Raw genomic sequence first — 14,843 nt, 5'->3', positions numbered from 1 at the left:
GAGCCAATCAACTGCCTGAACAATGAATAGATACTGTGCTTTTTACAGAAGAGTATGGGGAAAAAGGAATCAAAACTATTTAAATACTTCCAAACTTTGAGAAAAGCTAAAAAAAAAATGTCTTCAGAAAGAAATCATTCTCTATAGGATATTTATGACCATTTATAATGCCATGCATTCTAACATGCATATGATTTGAAATTTAAACTGATTTAAAATTAAATAAAAATACAAAGTGATAGCTGTCTCTACCTGTAAATACATTGTGCATTTACATCTCTGCTTGCAAATCTATGATTTTCACATATCACAGTTATGAATATCATATAAATACCCATGCAGAACACACAAAGAAATATTTTGTTGAGGGAAGATCCAGAAGCATATTCCAGAGATAACTTGGGAATGTCTAACCCTGTTGTTGCATTATGACCAGTGTGACCATTATTAATTAGGCCTGCTGACAAAAATGTCCATCTACCACCTGCAGAGTTCCTCACTCATTGCTTTCAAGGCTTCCAAGGCTGGGCTGTTAACTGTGTATGGCAGTAAGGTGTGCCACCAAAATGTAACACAGCTTTTCCAGAGTGACCTGAGCTCCTTCCCACATGGTTTGGCATTGCATAGCATGATGCCCTCAAAACCCATGTCTGAACATTGACCCAAAGACAAGTTAAGTACTGAATTTTCTTATGACGTATACTTTTGCCTTTTCTTCTTTAATAACTCTGCCAGCTTGGAGACTGTGTGCTGGTGATCTTGATATCCATATGTTCCTCTGCAATTTGTTTCATTACAATTCATGATTTGACCCTCAATATAGCATTGACCCCAGCTCAAACGTGCCAATTTATGATGCTTTGTTACATCACATCACATGTTTTCCCAAACTGACTGAAATAGTGTGCCAAGAGGAGAAAGGCAAAGCTACATTGCACTGAGGAGAACATTTGGAATTAATCACTAGGAGTAGGCTTCCAAAAGACCTTCTGTTCTTCAGAACTTCTGAAGACAGATGTCCTGCCTCCTGTCAGTGGCAGGAAAGGGGGCTAAACTGTAAGTTGTACAAATGGTGCTGCATTCTTGACTAAAAGATGAACTCTGGATTAGTCACTACGAAGAAAATGTGCAAGGAAACCATGGGTTGTCCCTTGTAGTTTAACCCTTATCCCCTGGGTTAAACTACGAGCCTAATGTGTGTATGATCCGAAGGATTCTACACATCTCTCTAGAAAACAATCCTACAATACAGTAAAAATCACTCAAACTTCAGTGACCCTATATTTGGGGGTGGGGAGGGAATAATTTACTGCTGACCTAATTCAATACTCACTAAATCAATTAAAAACTTTAATTTGAAAGACATGCTTTTAAGACCTAACATCCACTTACTTTTACTGCAGCCAAAGAGGTTGTGGACATCCAAATTACTGGCGTCGGGAACACAGTTGTCACATTTCAAGCCAGTTACAAATTGTTTACAAACACACTGTCCAGTAACAAGATGACAAGTCCCACTAATGGCTCCTGCAGGATGACAATTACAGTGCTGACATCTATAAACAAAAACAAATCAAGGAAGTCATCAACACACATCAACATTTCAGTTAAGCACAGTAGGGTTTTGTTTAAAAGATTCTTGGGCAACATAATTAGAACATCATAAACAGTTCAGTAGTCTGAAACAGAGCAGAAAATCTATTAGTCTGATTAAAAAATCTTACAAAAAGTATTTCTGGCAGTGAAATATTTATAAAAATAAATATTTCACTGCCAGAATAATATTCTAATTTGTATAAAAATGGCTTAGAATGAAAGAGCTTTTATATGTATTGATCCATACACAAACTGGACAATAATGTTCAGTAATAACCACATTATGCATTCAGTCTTACATTCTTACTCACACAACCTTTCTCAAGAGCTGCAGAGTTCAGTGATACATATGTAACCAGCTCAAGAGGTTCCTGCACAAAACAGGCAACCTTCTACCTCAGGGAAAACTATGCTTTAGTTGGAAAAAATAAATCAACTAATAATTTTTTGCCCACAAAGGCAACTTACGGTTGAAAAAAATTACATGCTGTGAATAAAAGAGAATGAATGGTGACCAAAACAGAGTGGAGAAAAACTCAGATTAAAACAGTGACAGGAAACAAAACAGCAAAAATACTAATATTCTAACAGAAAGCACAATGTTTTTAGAGCCTGAAGGACAAAATCTGAAGTAACTACAGTGAATAATTAATTAAATCTACAAGTAAATTATTTTTAAATTAAAAAGAACAAAAAAATTAAATGCACTGGTATCACACAAATGCCACGCTTCAATTCTGTAAATTTCTCTGGGACCAGTAAAATACTTTCAGGATTAATTTATCCTTTGGCTTTTGCATGTGAAACCTCTTGTGATCAACTTGCCCTTCACCTGATACACTATTTCCCAACTGACACTCATTTATAGCATGGATACCGATGTCAGACTGTACAAATATTCAAAGAGTTTGAACACGTCAGAAATTAGGCAAAGCAATTACTACAAATACTGTAATGCTACCCCTTGCAATACAGACTGCTGTTATTACTCATAACAAAGTCAACAACGGCAAATAGAACTTCTCCATCTAGATTCTAATTTCACTATATTTTAATTGCTGCAGACTAAAAGAGATCTGAAAAGCCATGGTCTGGGAAACAGGTGGGAAGGTACACTGCAGCTAAAACATACTGGGAAGTTTGCGCTTCCCTCCCCTTGTACTGAGGTGGAAATCTCCAGTCCTCAGGGCATAAGCAGCATCAGCCTCAAGGGAATTTTAAATTACTCCAGATGCCAGGTCCCAAGGTGATGAAGCAGCAAAAAAAAAGACTCCAGAGAAGTCTAAGGCTCTACCCCCTTTATTCTGCTAACCCTAAGACTAAACAAGAGTCAATTTATATTTGGCTGATCTTTCCTTGGCCAGTTTCACCAGACCTAAGGAAATATGTTGTGGTGCCCTTACACAAGTTACTTTGCCATCTTCCCAGTCACCACCATCACACCTTGGTCTGTATCTCCTACTATCTTCATGAAAGCAGAAAAAAACTGAGTTCAAGTATGCTTTAGGTATCAGCTTTTTGAGGCAAGGGAGAGAGGAGGGGAAGGTGGAAACTGTTTTCACATTAGGACACTAAAATTCAGGTCAATAATCAGTGAAATAGGCATTAAATGTGACAGATTTTTAAACAAGCTTAAGGAAACTTCACATACATTTTCTGCCTATTGCAGAGCTCTCTGTATTAGAGCTCCTTTACTCCACAGCAGCTCGTGCTGTGTGATCTCCTGGGGAATCATTCAACACCCTTAAAAAGGCTGATAAAAGCTAAAGCTGCAAAATAAGCTGCAAATTTGTTTTATGGACTAATATCCTTTTGAGAATAAATAAAATACATTCTCTCCTGGAAGCCACTATACTGCAGTTTGCTCTCTTTTACAGTCAAGAGAAAAGGGCAATTTTTTCAAAAGTCTTTTCATCTACGGACAGTGCAACCAAATCCCTCTTTAAATAGAGGTTTTGTTTAGAGTACTTTAACTAAACTCAGTTAAGTTACAAAAAAAAATTTTACTCAGTGAGACAGTATTTTATTATTATTTCATAATTTCATTACTTGCTGATTATTTAGTAGGGGGGCAATGTTAACAAAAGTTTCTTGATAGATAAACAGAGAAAGACAAGCTTCTCCTATTGTTCCTGTATATTGCTGCACCTCTTATGAATAAGGGTCTCCTGATTATTCTAGTTTTGATTATCATTCACACATGACAACCACACTCAACACCCATATAGTCACAGTGATAGTTCTCAGCCTGGCAGGGTGGGGCTGCTCCTTTCTGCTCTTTGCATTTTTCTTCTAGGAAAAGTGTAGGCTCCCTACCTTCACCTATACTGAATGAGGCTCCTGATCTGCAAATAACAGCAGATATTTCACCATATTCTGCTCCATGGGATTACACATTATTTCTGTGTAATCACACACATCATGTTCTTTAACTGCAAAAAACTAGAACTGGATTTATTGTTAGGCATAGTTCATGCTTTTCAGTCAGAATTAAGGATTCAGTCAATTATGAATTTTCAAAAAAAATCCAATTTTTTTAAAAGATAAGTAACTTTTAATCATGTGAAAAATATTTGCAGTATTCTTGTCAAATGCTACTTTTTCAAGGTACTCTAAGGCAAACATATTTGAGTTTTATTAAAACAGAATTATATATAATCAAGGAAAACAGACTTTTAAAACATGGAAAGAGAAATGTCATGCCAAGATGAATTGTGATATTGATTTTCTGAGGATAAATGGTTTTTGTAATATTAATATAGAGAAACCTTTATTACATTGACTCTCTAGGTGCAGTTAGAGCCTCTCCAGCAATCTGTTTAAAATCTTCATTTTTCATCCTTATGGGAAAACCTCACTTGCTAAATAGATTTCATAAACAGTAATCTGTCAAGATATATATATAAATAGATAAACAATTTGTGATGTTCATTGACCAGTTCATTATAGTGAACAATACAGAGGTAAAGCATTTCAAATATGTACAGATGCTCACAACCATTACAGACCTGCTCAGATTGCTGCAAACACTCAGTATTCCTAATTTGTTAAAAGCCAAGAAATTCTCCTGCTTCATAACCTGAAATGCATTAAAGAATATGGAGTTCCTGTTTTATCTCAAAAACAGCACAAAATAAATCAGCTTACATATGCATTCAGAGTGGGAGAATTTTAAAGCCTCACAATCTCTGTGTATCACAGTTTCTGCTTCTTTTGTGCTACTGTGCAAAGGCGGATATGTCTTTGCCACTACAGATAGCTCACATCCTTTCCTGCCCTTAAAAGAGACACTTGGAGCAAGGATGGCTTAAATGACCTGGCAACTTTATGGAGAAACAAAATGCATATTACTCTTTTTATGAAGATAGTTAAAGAAATGGAATAAAATAGATTAACAAATAAAGACCTGCATTATCATTGTCAGTGGATAAAAGTTTCTGCCTGAGGAACAGAGGTACACTGCCCAAGAAGACAACAATGAAAAGAGAGCCAAGAAAATGCAACATAAGTTCATCATACAACCAGAGTAGTCTTCAATACTGCTATAAGGATTAACTAGTATTAAGGAATTAAAGCCAATTCAGATTCAAATCCCAGAACTCTAAAAATTTTCTATCCTTACAAGGTCTGGATCTAGATGATTTATATTTCCACATTTTGAATTGCAAAAGACAGGTTAAAATGCAGGTATTTGAAAGCCAGTATCTAGCTCAGAAAAGCTATTGCTTAGCACAAATGTGCTAAAACTGAGGGGTGAAGGGAGAATCTATTCCAAGTAACTAAAATAAAAAGATATCATTAATATGAAGGAAAATAGATTTCAAAGGGAACTTTAATATTACACAGTCTTTATTTCTCACCATTAGAAATGACAGGAAGTGAAAATAGGAAGTCCTTATTCCTACAGATTACTTTATGGCTATTAGCAGAAGCCTCTGTGACCCGAAACAGTACAAAATAATTTAAAAAATCTCCTAATGAGTGACAGTAACATAAAAGTTAAAGTGAAAAATCTGCAGAATAATGTCAAATATATGCAGGATGGCATTACTAATCACTGCCTAAAAGCATGTCTACCCCAGACTAGTTAGGGGAGAGAAGAGGGAGGGGAACATTGTACAGATTTTGCTTTTGCCTGTGGTATGTGGGTTTGGTTTTTTAAAAGGCAAAAATACCAAATATAACAAAACAATTTAACACCATCAGTTTGCATGAAAAGGTAATAGCATAAGAGCCGTGCAATCTTTCTGGACAATATTTTAAAAGGAAATTGAGATTGTGAGGACTAGGCAAGAAAGATGATCCTGGAAAAAAAAGAGAGGGCAGTAGTTGAAATAACAGTGCACTATACTATATATGTGTTTTCCCCTTATAATCCAGGGAATCCATGTACCTAAAGACACCAGGCTGCATTAGAAATACAATTTACCTTGTGGCACATAAGAAAATGTTGAAAAAGAATGCACTGCTTCAGAAAAACAAATTTTTAGGCGTCAAGGTGGAGTGAATATTTGTACTGCTTTTACCAAAAGAAATTTGGGAAGTCAGGGATATCTGTAGTTTTCTCCTTCTCTCCCCACCATCCCCCATTAAATCTTCCTGAAATCTTCAATAGCATTCACTAGTTGTAAGAATGGCAAATTACCTGCATTTTAACAGTCAATGTTTAACACCTCAGAAAACAACACACCTTACTGAAGATGCAGAAAAAACATAGGGAAACAATTAACAAATTGCTATAACTTAGCCTTATAGACCTTTCATGCTGTTACTACTTAAATCCTAGCAAAATTTCTATTTTCTTCATCTCATGGGAGCACAGGGGATTGTGTAATGCATCACATGTAAATCAGAGGGGACACATGAACTCATAGAAGGATTAACCTACCTAGAACATATCTTTCCATTGTCACTAAACCCTTGACTGAGCCATGAGGAAAAATGTGACAAGGAGGGTATAAGTGACCTGTAAGAAAAGAAACACTCACCTCCCTGTGCCAGAGTCAAATCCAAAATAAAGTTCTTTGCAATGTTCACAAGTCCGTCCTGTTACAGAGGCATCTTGGCAACTACATTGGCCGGTGAGGTTATCACAGATCTCATTCACAGAACCAGCTGTGTGGCACAGGCACGGCAGACAGCCAGTGGCGCTGGATGGAGAAAAATAAAAACCTGCAAAAGACAGGGATTTTGAGAATGTTGGTTCTCTCTCTTCAGACTCTTAGCCAGTGCAAATGCAAAACAGGGGGAGTACATTAACATTTCTGTGGGGAAAGACCCAAGGACATGAGAAATACTCATGAATGCAGCCACAAGTGAAGAGACATTTGTCCATTCCAGTTTGAGAGCTGAGCTCTGAAAATGGCGAACTGCAAACCATAAGAAATGCACGTATCTTCTTAAGAATGTCTCCTCATTTTTCTCAACAGTGCTTGACTTAATCCTTGAAATAAGATAGAGTTTCTTTGTAAAAACAATATTTGATGAGCATTTCTTATTTATATTTTACTCCTCTTTAACACAGAGCTTGTAACCTACACAAATATTTTCACAGAAACTAAGAAATTGATAAAAGAAAGTTACTGATCTGGTATTAAACAGCTTTCACCCTCAACCCTGTCCTGTTCCTGTATTATTTCAAATTATGAATTTGAGCATTCATTTCACATTTCCCACAGTATGTTTGGTATGATTCTGCTATGCCATATTTCATCCTATTGCACTTACAAGCAATCTTTATTTATGCTGATATTTATCTATTACTGAAAAATACAGTTAGATACACCTCTAATCTGGCCATTCAAGAATTTACCCATTATTCACAACCTTACCTGAAGTTCCTAATGAAAGAGCTTTTACACACATTCTCTTAATGATGCTGTTCCACTTGCATAATCTATTTCACAATGTATGGCCTTATTTCATTGTAATAATTTCTTTCTGATCAGAAGACAATTCAAGTAATGGCACACTAGTAAAAATATAATTACATAAGTTTCCAAAACATATTCTATTTTTACCTGATTATTAATAAATATTTAACTGTTTTATTCACACAAGTTGGTCTTCTCTTTATTTTTTTCCTCCCCCCTTGGAGGAGTACAGTTTATTTAAAATGTAGCAATGCTTGCGAGCTCTGCAAAAGATCCTGGTGCCACAGTATTAAGAGACACTAGACAGCAACAATAACCTATCTTGGAACATGAATCCTAAAATAGGGCCCTTGATATGAGTTTCTATCTCCCTTAGCTGGTTGCTATTAGTTATTATTGTCCAACTTCAATAGAAAAATTTCATCTGCTACTGAGATATGCAGCATTTGCACAGACTTCTCAGACACTTGCCCTCTCTTCACATCAAGTTCAATCAGTAGTTTCTTAGCCATGTTCTCAGCTACTGAATATTTTTTGCTGTCCAATAACTTCCCGATGTCCTGCTTTATAATAAGTAGCCCAAAATTATATTGTAACATGTCATATTGCCCAAGGCCTTATTATTTGTCTTACAAGAGATAGCTGTATATATACACCCCTAGGGTGGTATTCTCTGTCTTTGCAGCAGTGCTGCACTATGAGTTCATATCCAAATAGCAGAGAAACTAAACAAATTGAAAACATTAGAATTTTACTGCTCAAATCTTTGTTCAAGTTTAGCCTCTGGTCCTCGGTGAGATAAATCTCAAGTGGACAGTGAAGTGATATCAGTCTCCAGTTAACATACATTCGCATCATAAAAAACCACGCTGCTGGCACTTTATTCCAGAGAGGCCCCGAAGTGAGGCAGCACAGAGAGCAAATAGCCTGAAGTTATTAGTGAGGCAGCATGTATTATCTCCTGCTGTACTTCTCTGCGCTCTGCAGTGCCCATCCTGTGCATAAATACAGGAGACCATTTCCCAGCAATGTCACTCCTGAGCACAATGAACGACTCCACTCGAAGAACCGAACAGGAAGGATGGAAACAAGCTGAAGCCTTGGACTCGTGCAGAAGGTCAAAGCACTTCCTCAGGACCCACTTTACAGCTGCAGTAAGTGATAAGCACTCAGGCTAAACCAGGTCCTTGTCCATCTGAAATTTTGCATAGAACTATGATTCCACGATTCCTTTGTACATAGTAACATCTAAGAGAAGTCTATAATGGACAAATTAGCACATCTCTGGAAAATAAATTTGTTTCTCTGAGCAGGACTACAGCATATACTGCTTTTATCATAGCAGTGAAATCACTAATTATAATCTATACCTTAGTATTAAACATCCGGGCTCTCCTACAGCCACACTGCCTAAACCACTGTAGAGCAGTGAAGGATTTGGTAGGATATTTTTATTATAATCTTTTAGGAATGCTCTAAAAGTTTCTGGACACTACCACAATTACTTTCTTTTACCCAGAAGTAGCAGGTAAAGGCAAAACATTCTTTTTTAAAAGTGAGGGATAGGAAAATGAGAAAAATTTCTTTCCCCAACTAATTTGTACGTAAATTACCATGATCAAATGTAGAGGAAAAAGAGGAAATACAAGATTACCAATTCATACTGTTTGTCATAATTATTATTATTTACTTTCACCACCTAGAATTTGACTCCACCTAGGAAAGAGTAATAACTTAATGCAAGCTTAATTTACAGCAAGGTTAGAAGGGCTCATAAAAGTTGCTTTATGAAGGATCCACTGTTGTATAATAGAGCCAATTTCCAATTTTAAGACAGCCATCGCAAATCTCTCTGAGATCTACGTATGTAACTAGTATTATGCTTATTCTTTTTCAGATTTTTTTCCAATTCAACCATAATTGATCACATTTGTCAATCAAACACACTTTTCAAAAGGAAGAATGAAAGTCATAGCAAAGTATTCCGCTTCTTTTTTTTAATCATCCTCTTAGCATTCTCCCGCTGTATAGAGAAGGAACACATGACTAATTCCTTAGCACTTCTACATCCTTACCATCTATGGCAGTAATGCTCATTTCTTAACCACAGCCTGGGCTTCAAAATGCAGTTACCCACAGCAGCATTGCTGTCACAAGACAATTCACATTCTTCTGGCCAAGAGCGGTAGTATGTGCACAAAGCTTCAGTACTGGTGCACAGACACACATTCTACATGTTCCATTACATCTTTTCCATACTATGTAGCATTCTATGCAAACCTGTGGCTATGGAGTAAAGAACTTACAAAACAAAATGGTTTTTACAGCTTTGCTGCTCTTGTAACAAAATCCAAGACCTGTGTTGAACCGGATTTGTAGGGCACAAATCCCAGTCAGCCATACTGCTCCAGAATGAGGCAGGGATAAAATGCTCACAACAATTTGGGGGTTGAAGAGAACCTGTGTTTTGACCACTGCACCGTAGGACATCTCAAAAGCAAGTTTCTGTACAAGGTAAAACTGCTCTTTCATTTTGTTTCAGGCTAGAATCAAGTATTCCTTTCTTTGCATACACTATAAGTTTAAAGCAAAAATAAATATACACCAATCTACCAAAATGTTACTTGTATGAAAACAAAATGGAAAACAGAAGGTCATGGATACAGCCTAACAGATGAAACACATGGCTGAATGTTCCAAAAAGTGCTTTAAGAAAAACAATCTCATTATAAAACAATTTCCAAAAACTACAACCAGTTTGATCTTTTCTCAATTGGCAACTCTTTCTGCATTAAGATTTTGGTAACTGCTGAAAACTTCTCGGATTTTATCAAAGCACATAAAAGATAGGCTACACTGGGACATTATTTTAAATGCCACTTACCTTCTGTCATAAATTTGAAATGTCCCAACAGATGCAGAAATCCTCAGTATGTTTTCAGGGTTGCCAGTATTAACTAATTTGTGTGTGCTTTAATTAGGCTGTGTTGGTTACATGTACACTTGGAGTACATTTTCTTATACATCTGGAGTACCTTTTCTTATCTTTGTCCCAAAGATAAGGGAAAAAAAGCCATAGGACATGTCTAAATACTTGAAACCAAATAAAATCTTCTATATTTCTATATAGAAGACTTTTTATAGTCTTCCCTGTTCAGGAGAAAAATCTCTTTTGGCACATACTAACAAAGAATATTTACATAAAAGTTAGAAATATTAAACATCTAAATAAGCTCTGACTAAAACAGTGAAAATAGCACAGCTCACTGCACTCTACTAAGAGCAATACAGTACTTCTACAAAAATAGGAATTTACACTTTCACCTGCAGCAGAGAGCTCAGTGCTCAGCACATACATGCTTAAAGCTATTAGTTAGAAAATTTAAAAATAATACTTACACAAATACTTTTTTTAACTATTTCTCTTTTTACCAGGAACTATTGTGGGACTATTCCTCTGAGTGCCATGTAAGCTTTTCTACAAACCAGCCTGTTCACACTATCAATTAAACCTTTTTAAACCATTTAGTTCTGCATAAACCCTGGCCTTTCTTTCCCAAGGACAAGGGCGGTCACTGACTCGGGGAGCCTTGACATCACTCCTCTGCCGATCTCTGATTAAGTGGCTGCTATAGAGGGTCAGCAGGTCAAATAGCACTGGAGGAGGAACTAAGAAAAACAGAATGCTGCCTTATTTATTAGTATATGTACCTAAAATAATTTAAATGAAAGCATTTTAAAAAATACTTAATGGAGGTTAAGCAGCTTTTTTAACCTCTGTTCAAATTATTGAATGGCATATTAAAACCAATGGAGCTATAATGTACCTTTTAATGTGACCTGCTACTTGAATAAATTGCATATGTATTTAATTTGAACTAAATCTATCTGCTTAATATTATGATGAAGGGTAGGTTAACATTACCTATAGTTTCACTTTACCCATCTACTTTTTAAAACAAAAACATTGAAATATATCTACAGAGCTCCCCACTTACAATGGACTTTTAAACTCTGTTTAAAAATATGGCACAAAATCTTGAACAAATATGTAGCAAACTGCAAATATCACCTACTTGTAGGGCCAAACTGTAAGCAGTTGTTGTGCAAGCCAGCACAACCACAACACAGCAAGGCAGGTGAACGCTTTCTAAGTGGCATGTTTGCCAGCCTCATCAAAGTTTAAGCAACAATCTCTGTGCCCCCTGCCATGCTCAGCTTTATGCATGAAGTGCCCTTCCTGAAGAGCATGCACTCTGCCTTCCAAATCCACATTTTTCATTATGAGGATAGCTGCTGTTCATTAGATTATGCCAATTTACCACTTATTCAGGGACTGGGACATGATTATTCATATATTTTCTCAATATCCAGAAGTAGCCTAACCTTATTTTGGGCATGTTGAAACTGAAACACAAATTATACAAATTTTATCTGAAAATAGAATAAATATTTGGTGGTGATTAGGAAAATAATGCTTCCTTCTCAATCACAGAGTTAGGAAGAAATGGAAAAATAATTATATGACATATATACATATAATACATATACATATATATATACACATATAATATCTATATATACATATATATATTATATGACATATAAATATATGTCAGACGTGAAGCTGTCCAAACACATACTAAAAACTGTAAAAAACGATAAAAAAGGAAGCAAAACTTACTACATCAAATCGATTGTCTTTCTGTTCCCTTACCTGGTTTACACTCATCACACCTCCTCCCCTGGCGCTGAGGCAGACAGACACACTGCCCAGAAAGGTGGTCACAAGCTGTTCCTGCCAACGTGCCCAGAGCGTCACAGTGGCAGGGCTGGCAGCCGCGGGCGTTGCTCATGCTGAGGTTGTACGTCTGCAGCATGCACTGACTGCACCGAGGGCCAGTCACACCAGCTTTGCAAGGACATTGTCCTGTCGCTTTGTCACAAAGCAGAGAGCCATTCACTGTCCCTGCCCTCTCGCAGTTGCATGGCAGACAAAGGAAGGAGTGACCTTTCTGCACTCTGTGGTACCCATCCAGGCACTCATCGCAGCGCCTTCCCCCGATGTTCGGTTTACATGCGCATTGCCCCGTCCTCGCGTCGCACGTGGTTCCCGAAATGGACCCTGCAGCATCACATTCACAGGCCTTACAACCAGTTACATCCAGCCCATAAAAGTTGTCCATGCAGGTGTCACAGAGAAGCCCTTTCACTCTTTCTTTACAATTGCACTGCCCAGAGAGAGGGTTGCAGAATTGGCTCACTGAGCCGTGGCTGTTGCACCAACAAGGCTCACATCCATCTTCATTAGAATATCTGAGAGCTTTAAATCCAAAATTGCAACTATCACACCTCAGGCCTGGAAAGAGAAAAGGAATTAATAAAAAAACCCCCCAAATCTTAAAAGCTATTAATTTCATTTTTTAAAAGTGTAATTACACTACAATGAAATAAAAAAAAGAAAGGGAGGACTGATTCTTCGCCAGCATAATTAACAGGAGTGACGAGGCTGCACAGATCAATTGAATAACTGTGGCATCCCAAAAATCTGTTTACTTTTCCAATCTGTTTCAGTAGCAATGCATTTCTGCTGGCCTCTTAATACAATTTAAGATAGTTCTGCAAGAGATTCTTTGTAACATTTCTAAGACAATGCAGAATTAAGCTCTTTGTCTCCCAGAACAGCACCTGTTGCACAATCAATGCCTATGTGAACTCTTCACCCTATACTGCAGAAATGCAATACACAGAGAATTGCACTAGGCTCACAATCTGTTCTGATATTAGATTTATACATTGTATTAAAAACATTAAATATACACTGAGACAGCACAAGTTAGACTAACTATAACAAATTATTTGCTTAACACCATACTTCAGTTTTATCATTGATTGCATTTATGTTAGTCTTTATTGTTAGCCCTTACAGAAAGCAGAAAATGTTTTCCATAATCCAAAATGAAATATTTTTATCTAAATGTATGATTTAGTTAACTCCTGCAGTACATTAAAATATAAACTGTTTACTTCATGCTTCATCCTGTAGTTTTATTAGCTTTGTTTTCAAAGTCAATGCTTGCTTTATCCCTGCCCCAAGGGATGGCATTTATATGTTAGTTTATATAATGTACATTACAAGAAAGCAAACTAGATTATTATACGAAAAATGCAAATTCAGTTACGTATTTTTCCCTTGCAGAGAGAAAATCCTTCACTATGAAGCTGTGACTTAATTGTTTCATATAGGAAAATATAAATACAATATTCTAGCAAAATAATGCCATCATTTAAAAAAAATACAAAACCACAGAAAAATACACCTAGCAACTTACATGTAGAAAAATAAAACTAAAAATGGTAGGGAATGAATATATATATGGATAAAAACTCAAAATCTCCAACAGAAGGCGAGTTCCTTTAACAGTGATGAATGACTCACCTAAGGCATATCATTTAATTTCAATAAGGAAAATAAAAAAGGACCACTATTGCTGCAAATTTTAAAAATAACTGTATTGTTAACAAGAATTATGACTCATTTTGAACTATTAAAATTGGTCTACATGGATTCATATCATATCAGTTTTTAAAATATGCGCAGTGCTTATTTGAATATGCCATACATATTCCTGACAGGTAATCTATTCCTAACGATACTGAGGAAGGCCTACAGGGCATCACATTCAATGTTAACAAGTACAGGGGAGTTAGCACGCTTGGCATTTAATTCACATTCTTCTACCTTTTTATTCTAGATGAATGACCTACTTTAATAAAATTATTGGTGCTAATGTATTTTACTGGTGATAGAATCATTAGTAAGATTTAACAGTTGTGTTAACTCTAACAGTTCATGTTTCATAACATTGCAGTCCATAGTTGCATTTTTCTGTTATTGTGTTTGTTTAAAGAGATGAAAATGGCAACAGACAGATTGCTCTAAAAACCAATTTAGAAATCCAAAGTGGAAAGTCCCCTGGTAAAGTTTGCTGCACACATTTCAATATACAGAAGCTTATTTACAATGGTTTGGAAAACAAAAAAAAAATAGAATCTAGTCTGGAAAGAATTATGTCTTTATCCTGCAAACAAACACTTGCAAAAGTACAACCCCCCATTATAACTACAGATAAGTACAAAAAAGCATAGATCCACACTTGCCTTTTTTTTTAACAACCATTTCAGTGAAAATAAAAACAGTTCTTAATGTTTTCATCAAGGGGAGAAAATATAATATGTAGATAACCAAATATGTGAGAACCAGACTGTGAATTTCTTGTCTGCCAAACTGCCACCGAATTAAGAAGTGTTTTCACAGGTTCAAACGTAAAATGCGGGCAATGAATATATAATTAAGAATGCTCTGAAGTCCTT

At 36.3% G+C, this 14,843-nt stretch overlaps 1 protein-coding gene across 1 annotated transcript in view; it reads right to left on the bottom strand.

Moving 5' to 3' along the window:
- Positions 1-14,843, bottom strand: part of USH2A (usherin) — a 373,967-nt gene that overhangs the window by 299,377 nt on the left and 59,747 nt on the right. The window contains exons 12-14 of the mRNA XM_054280520.1: positions 12,187-12,828; positions 6,585-6,768; positions 1,393-1,556 (exon numbers count right to left, since the gene is read on the bottom strand). Of these exons, the coding sequence (XP_054136495.1) occupies positions 1,393-1,556; positions 6,585-6,768; positions 12,187-12,828 (990 nt within the window). The remainder of the gene's footprint in view (positions 1-1,392; positions 1,557-6,584; positions 6,769-12,186; positions 12,829-14,843) is intronic.

Source organism: Melozone crissalis, unplaced genomic scaffold, assembly GCF_028551555.1.
Source record: "Melozone crissalis strain CALT ecotype California unplaced genomic scaffold, PUWL_Pcris_2 ptg000027l_1, whole genome shotgun sequence".
NCBI lineage: Eukaryota > Metazoa > Chordata > Aves > Passeriformes > Passerellidae > Melozone > Melozone crissalis.
Note: the sequence above shows the minus strand (reverse complement) of the source record. Positions and strands in the feature narration are given on the sequence as shown.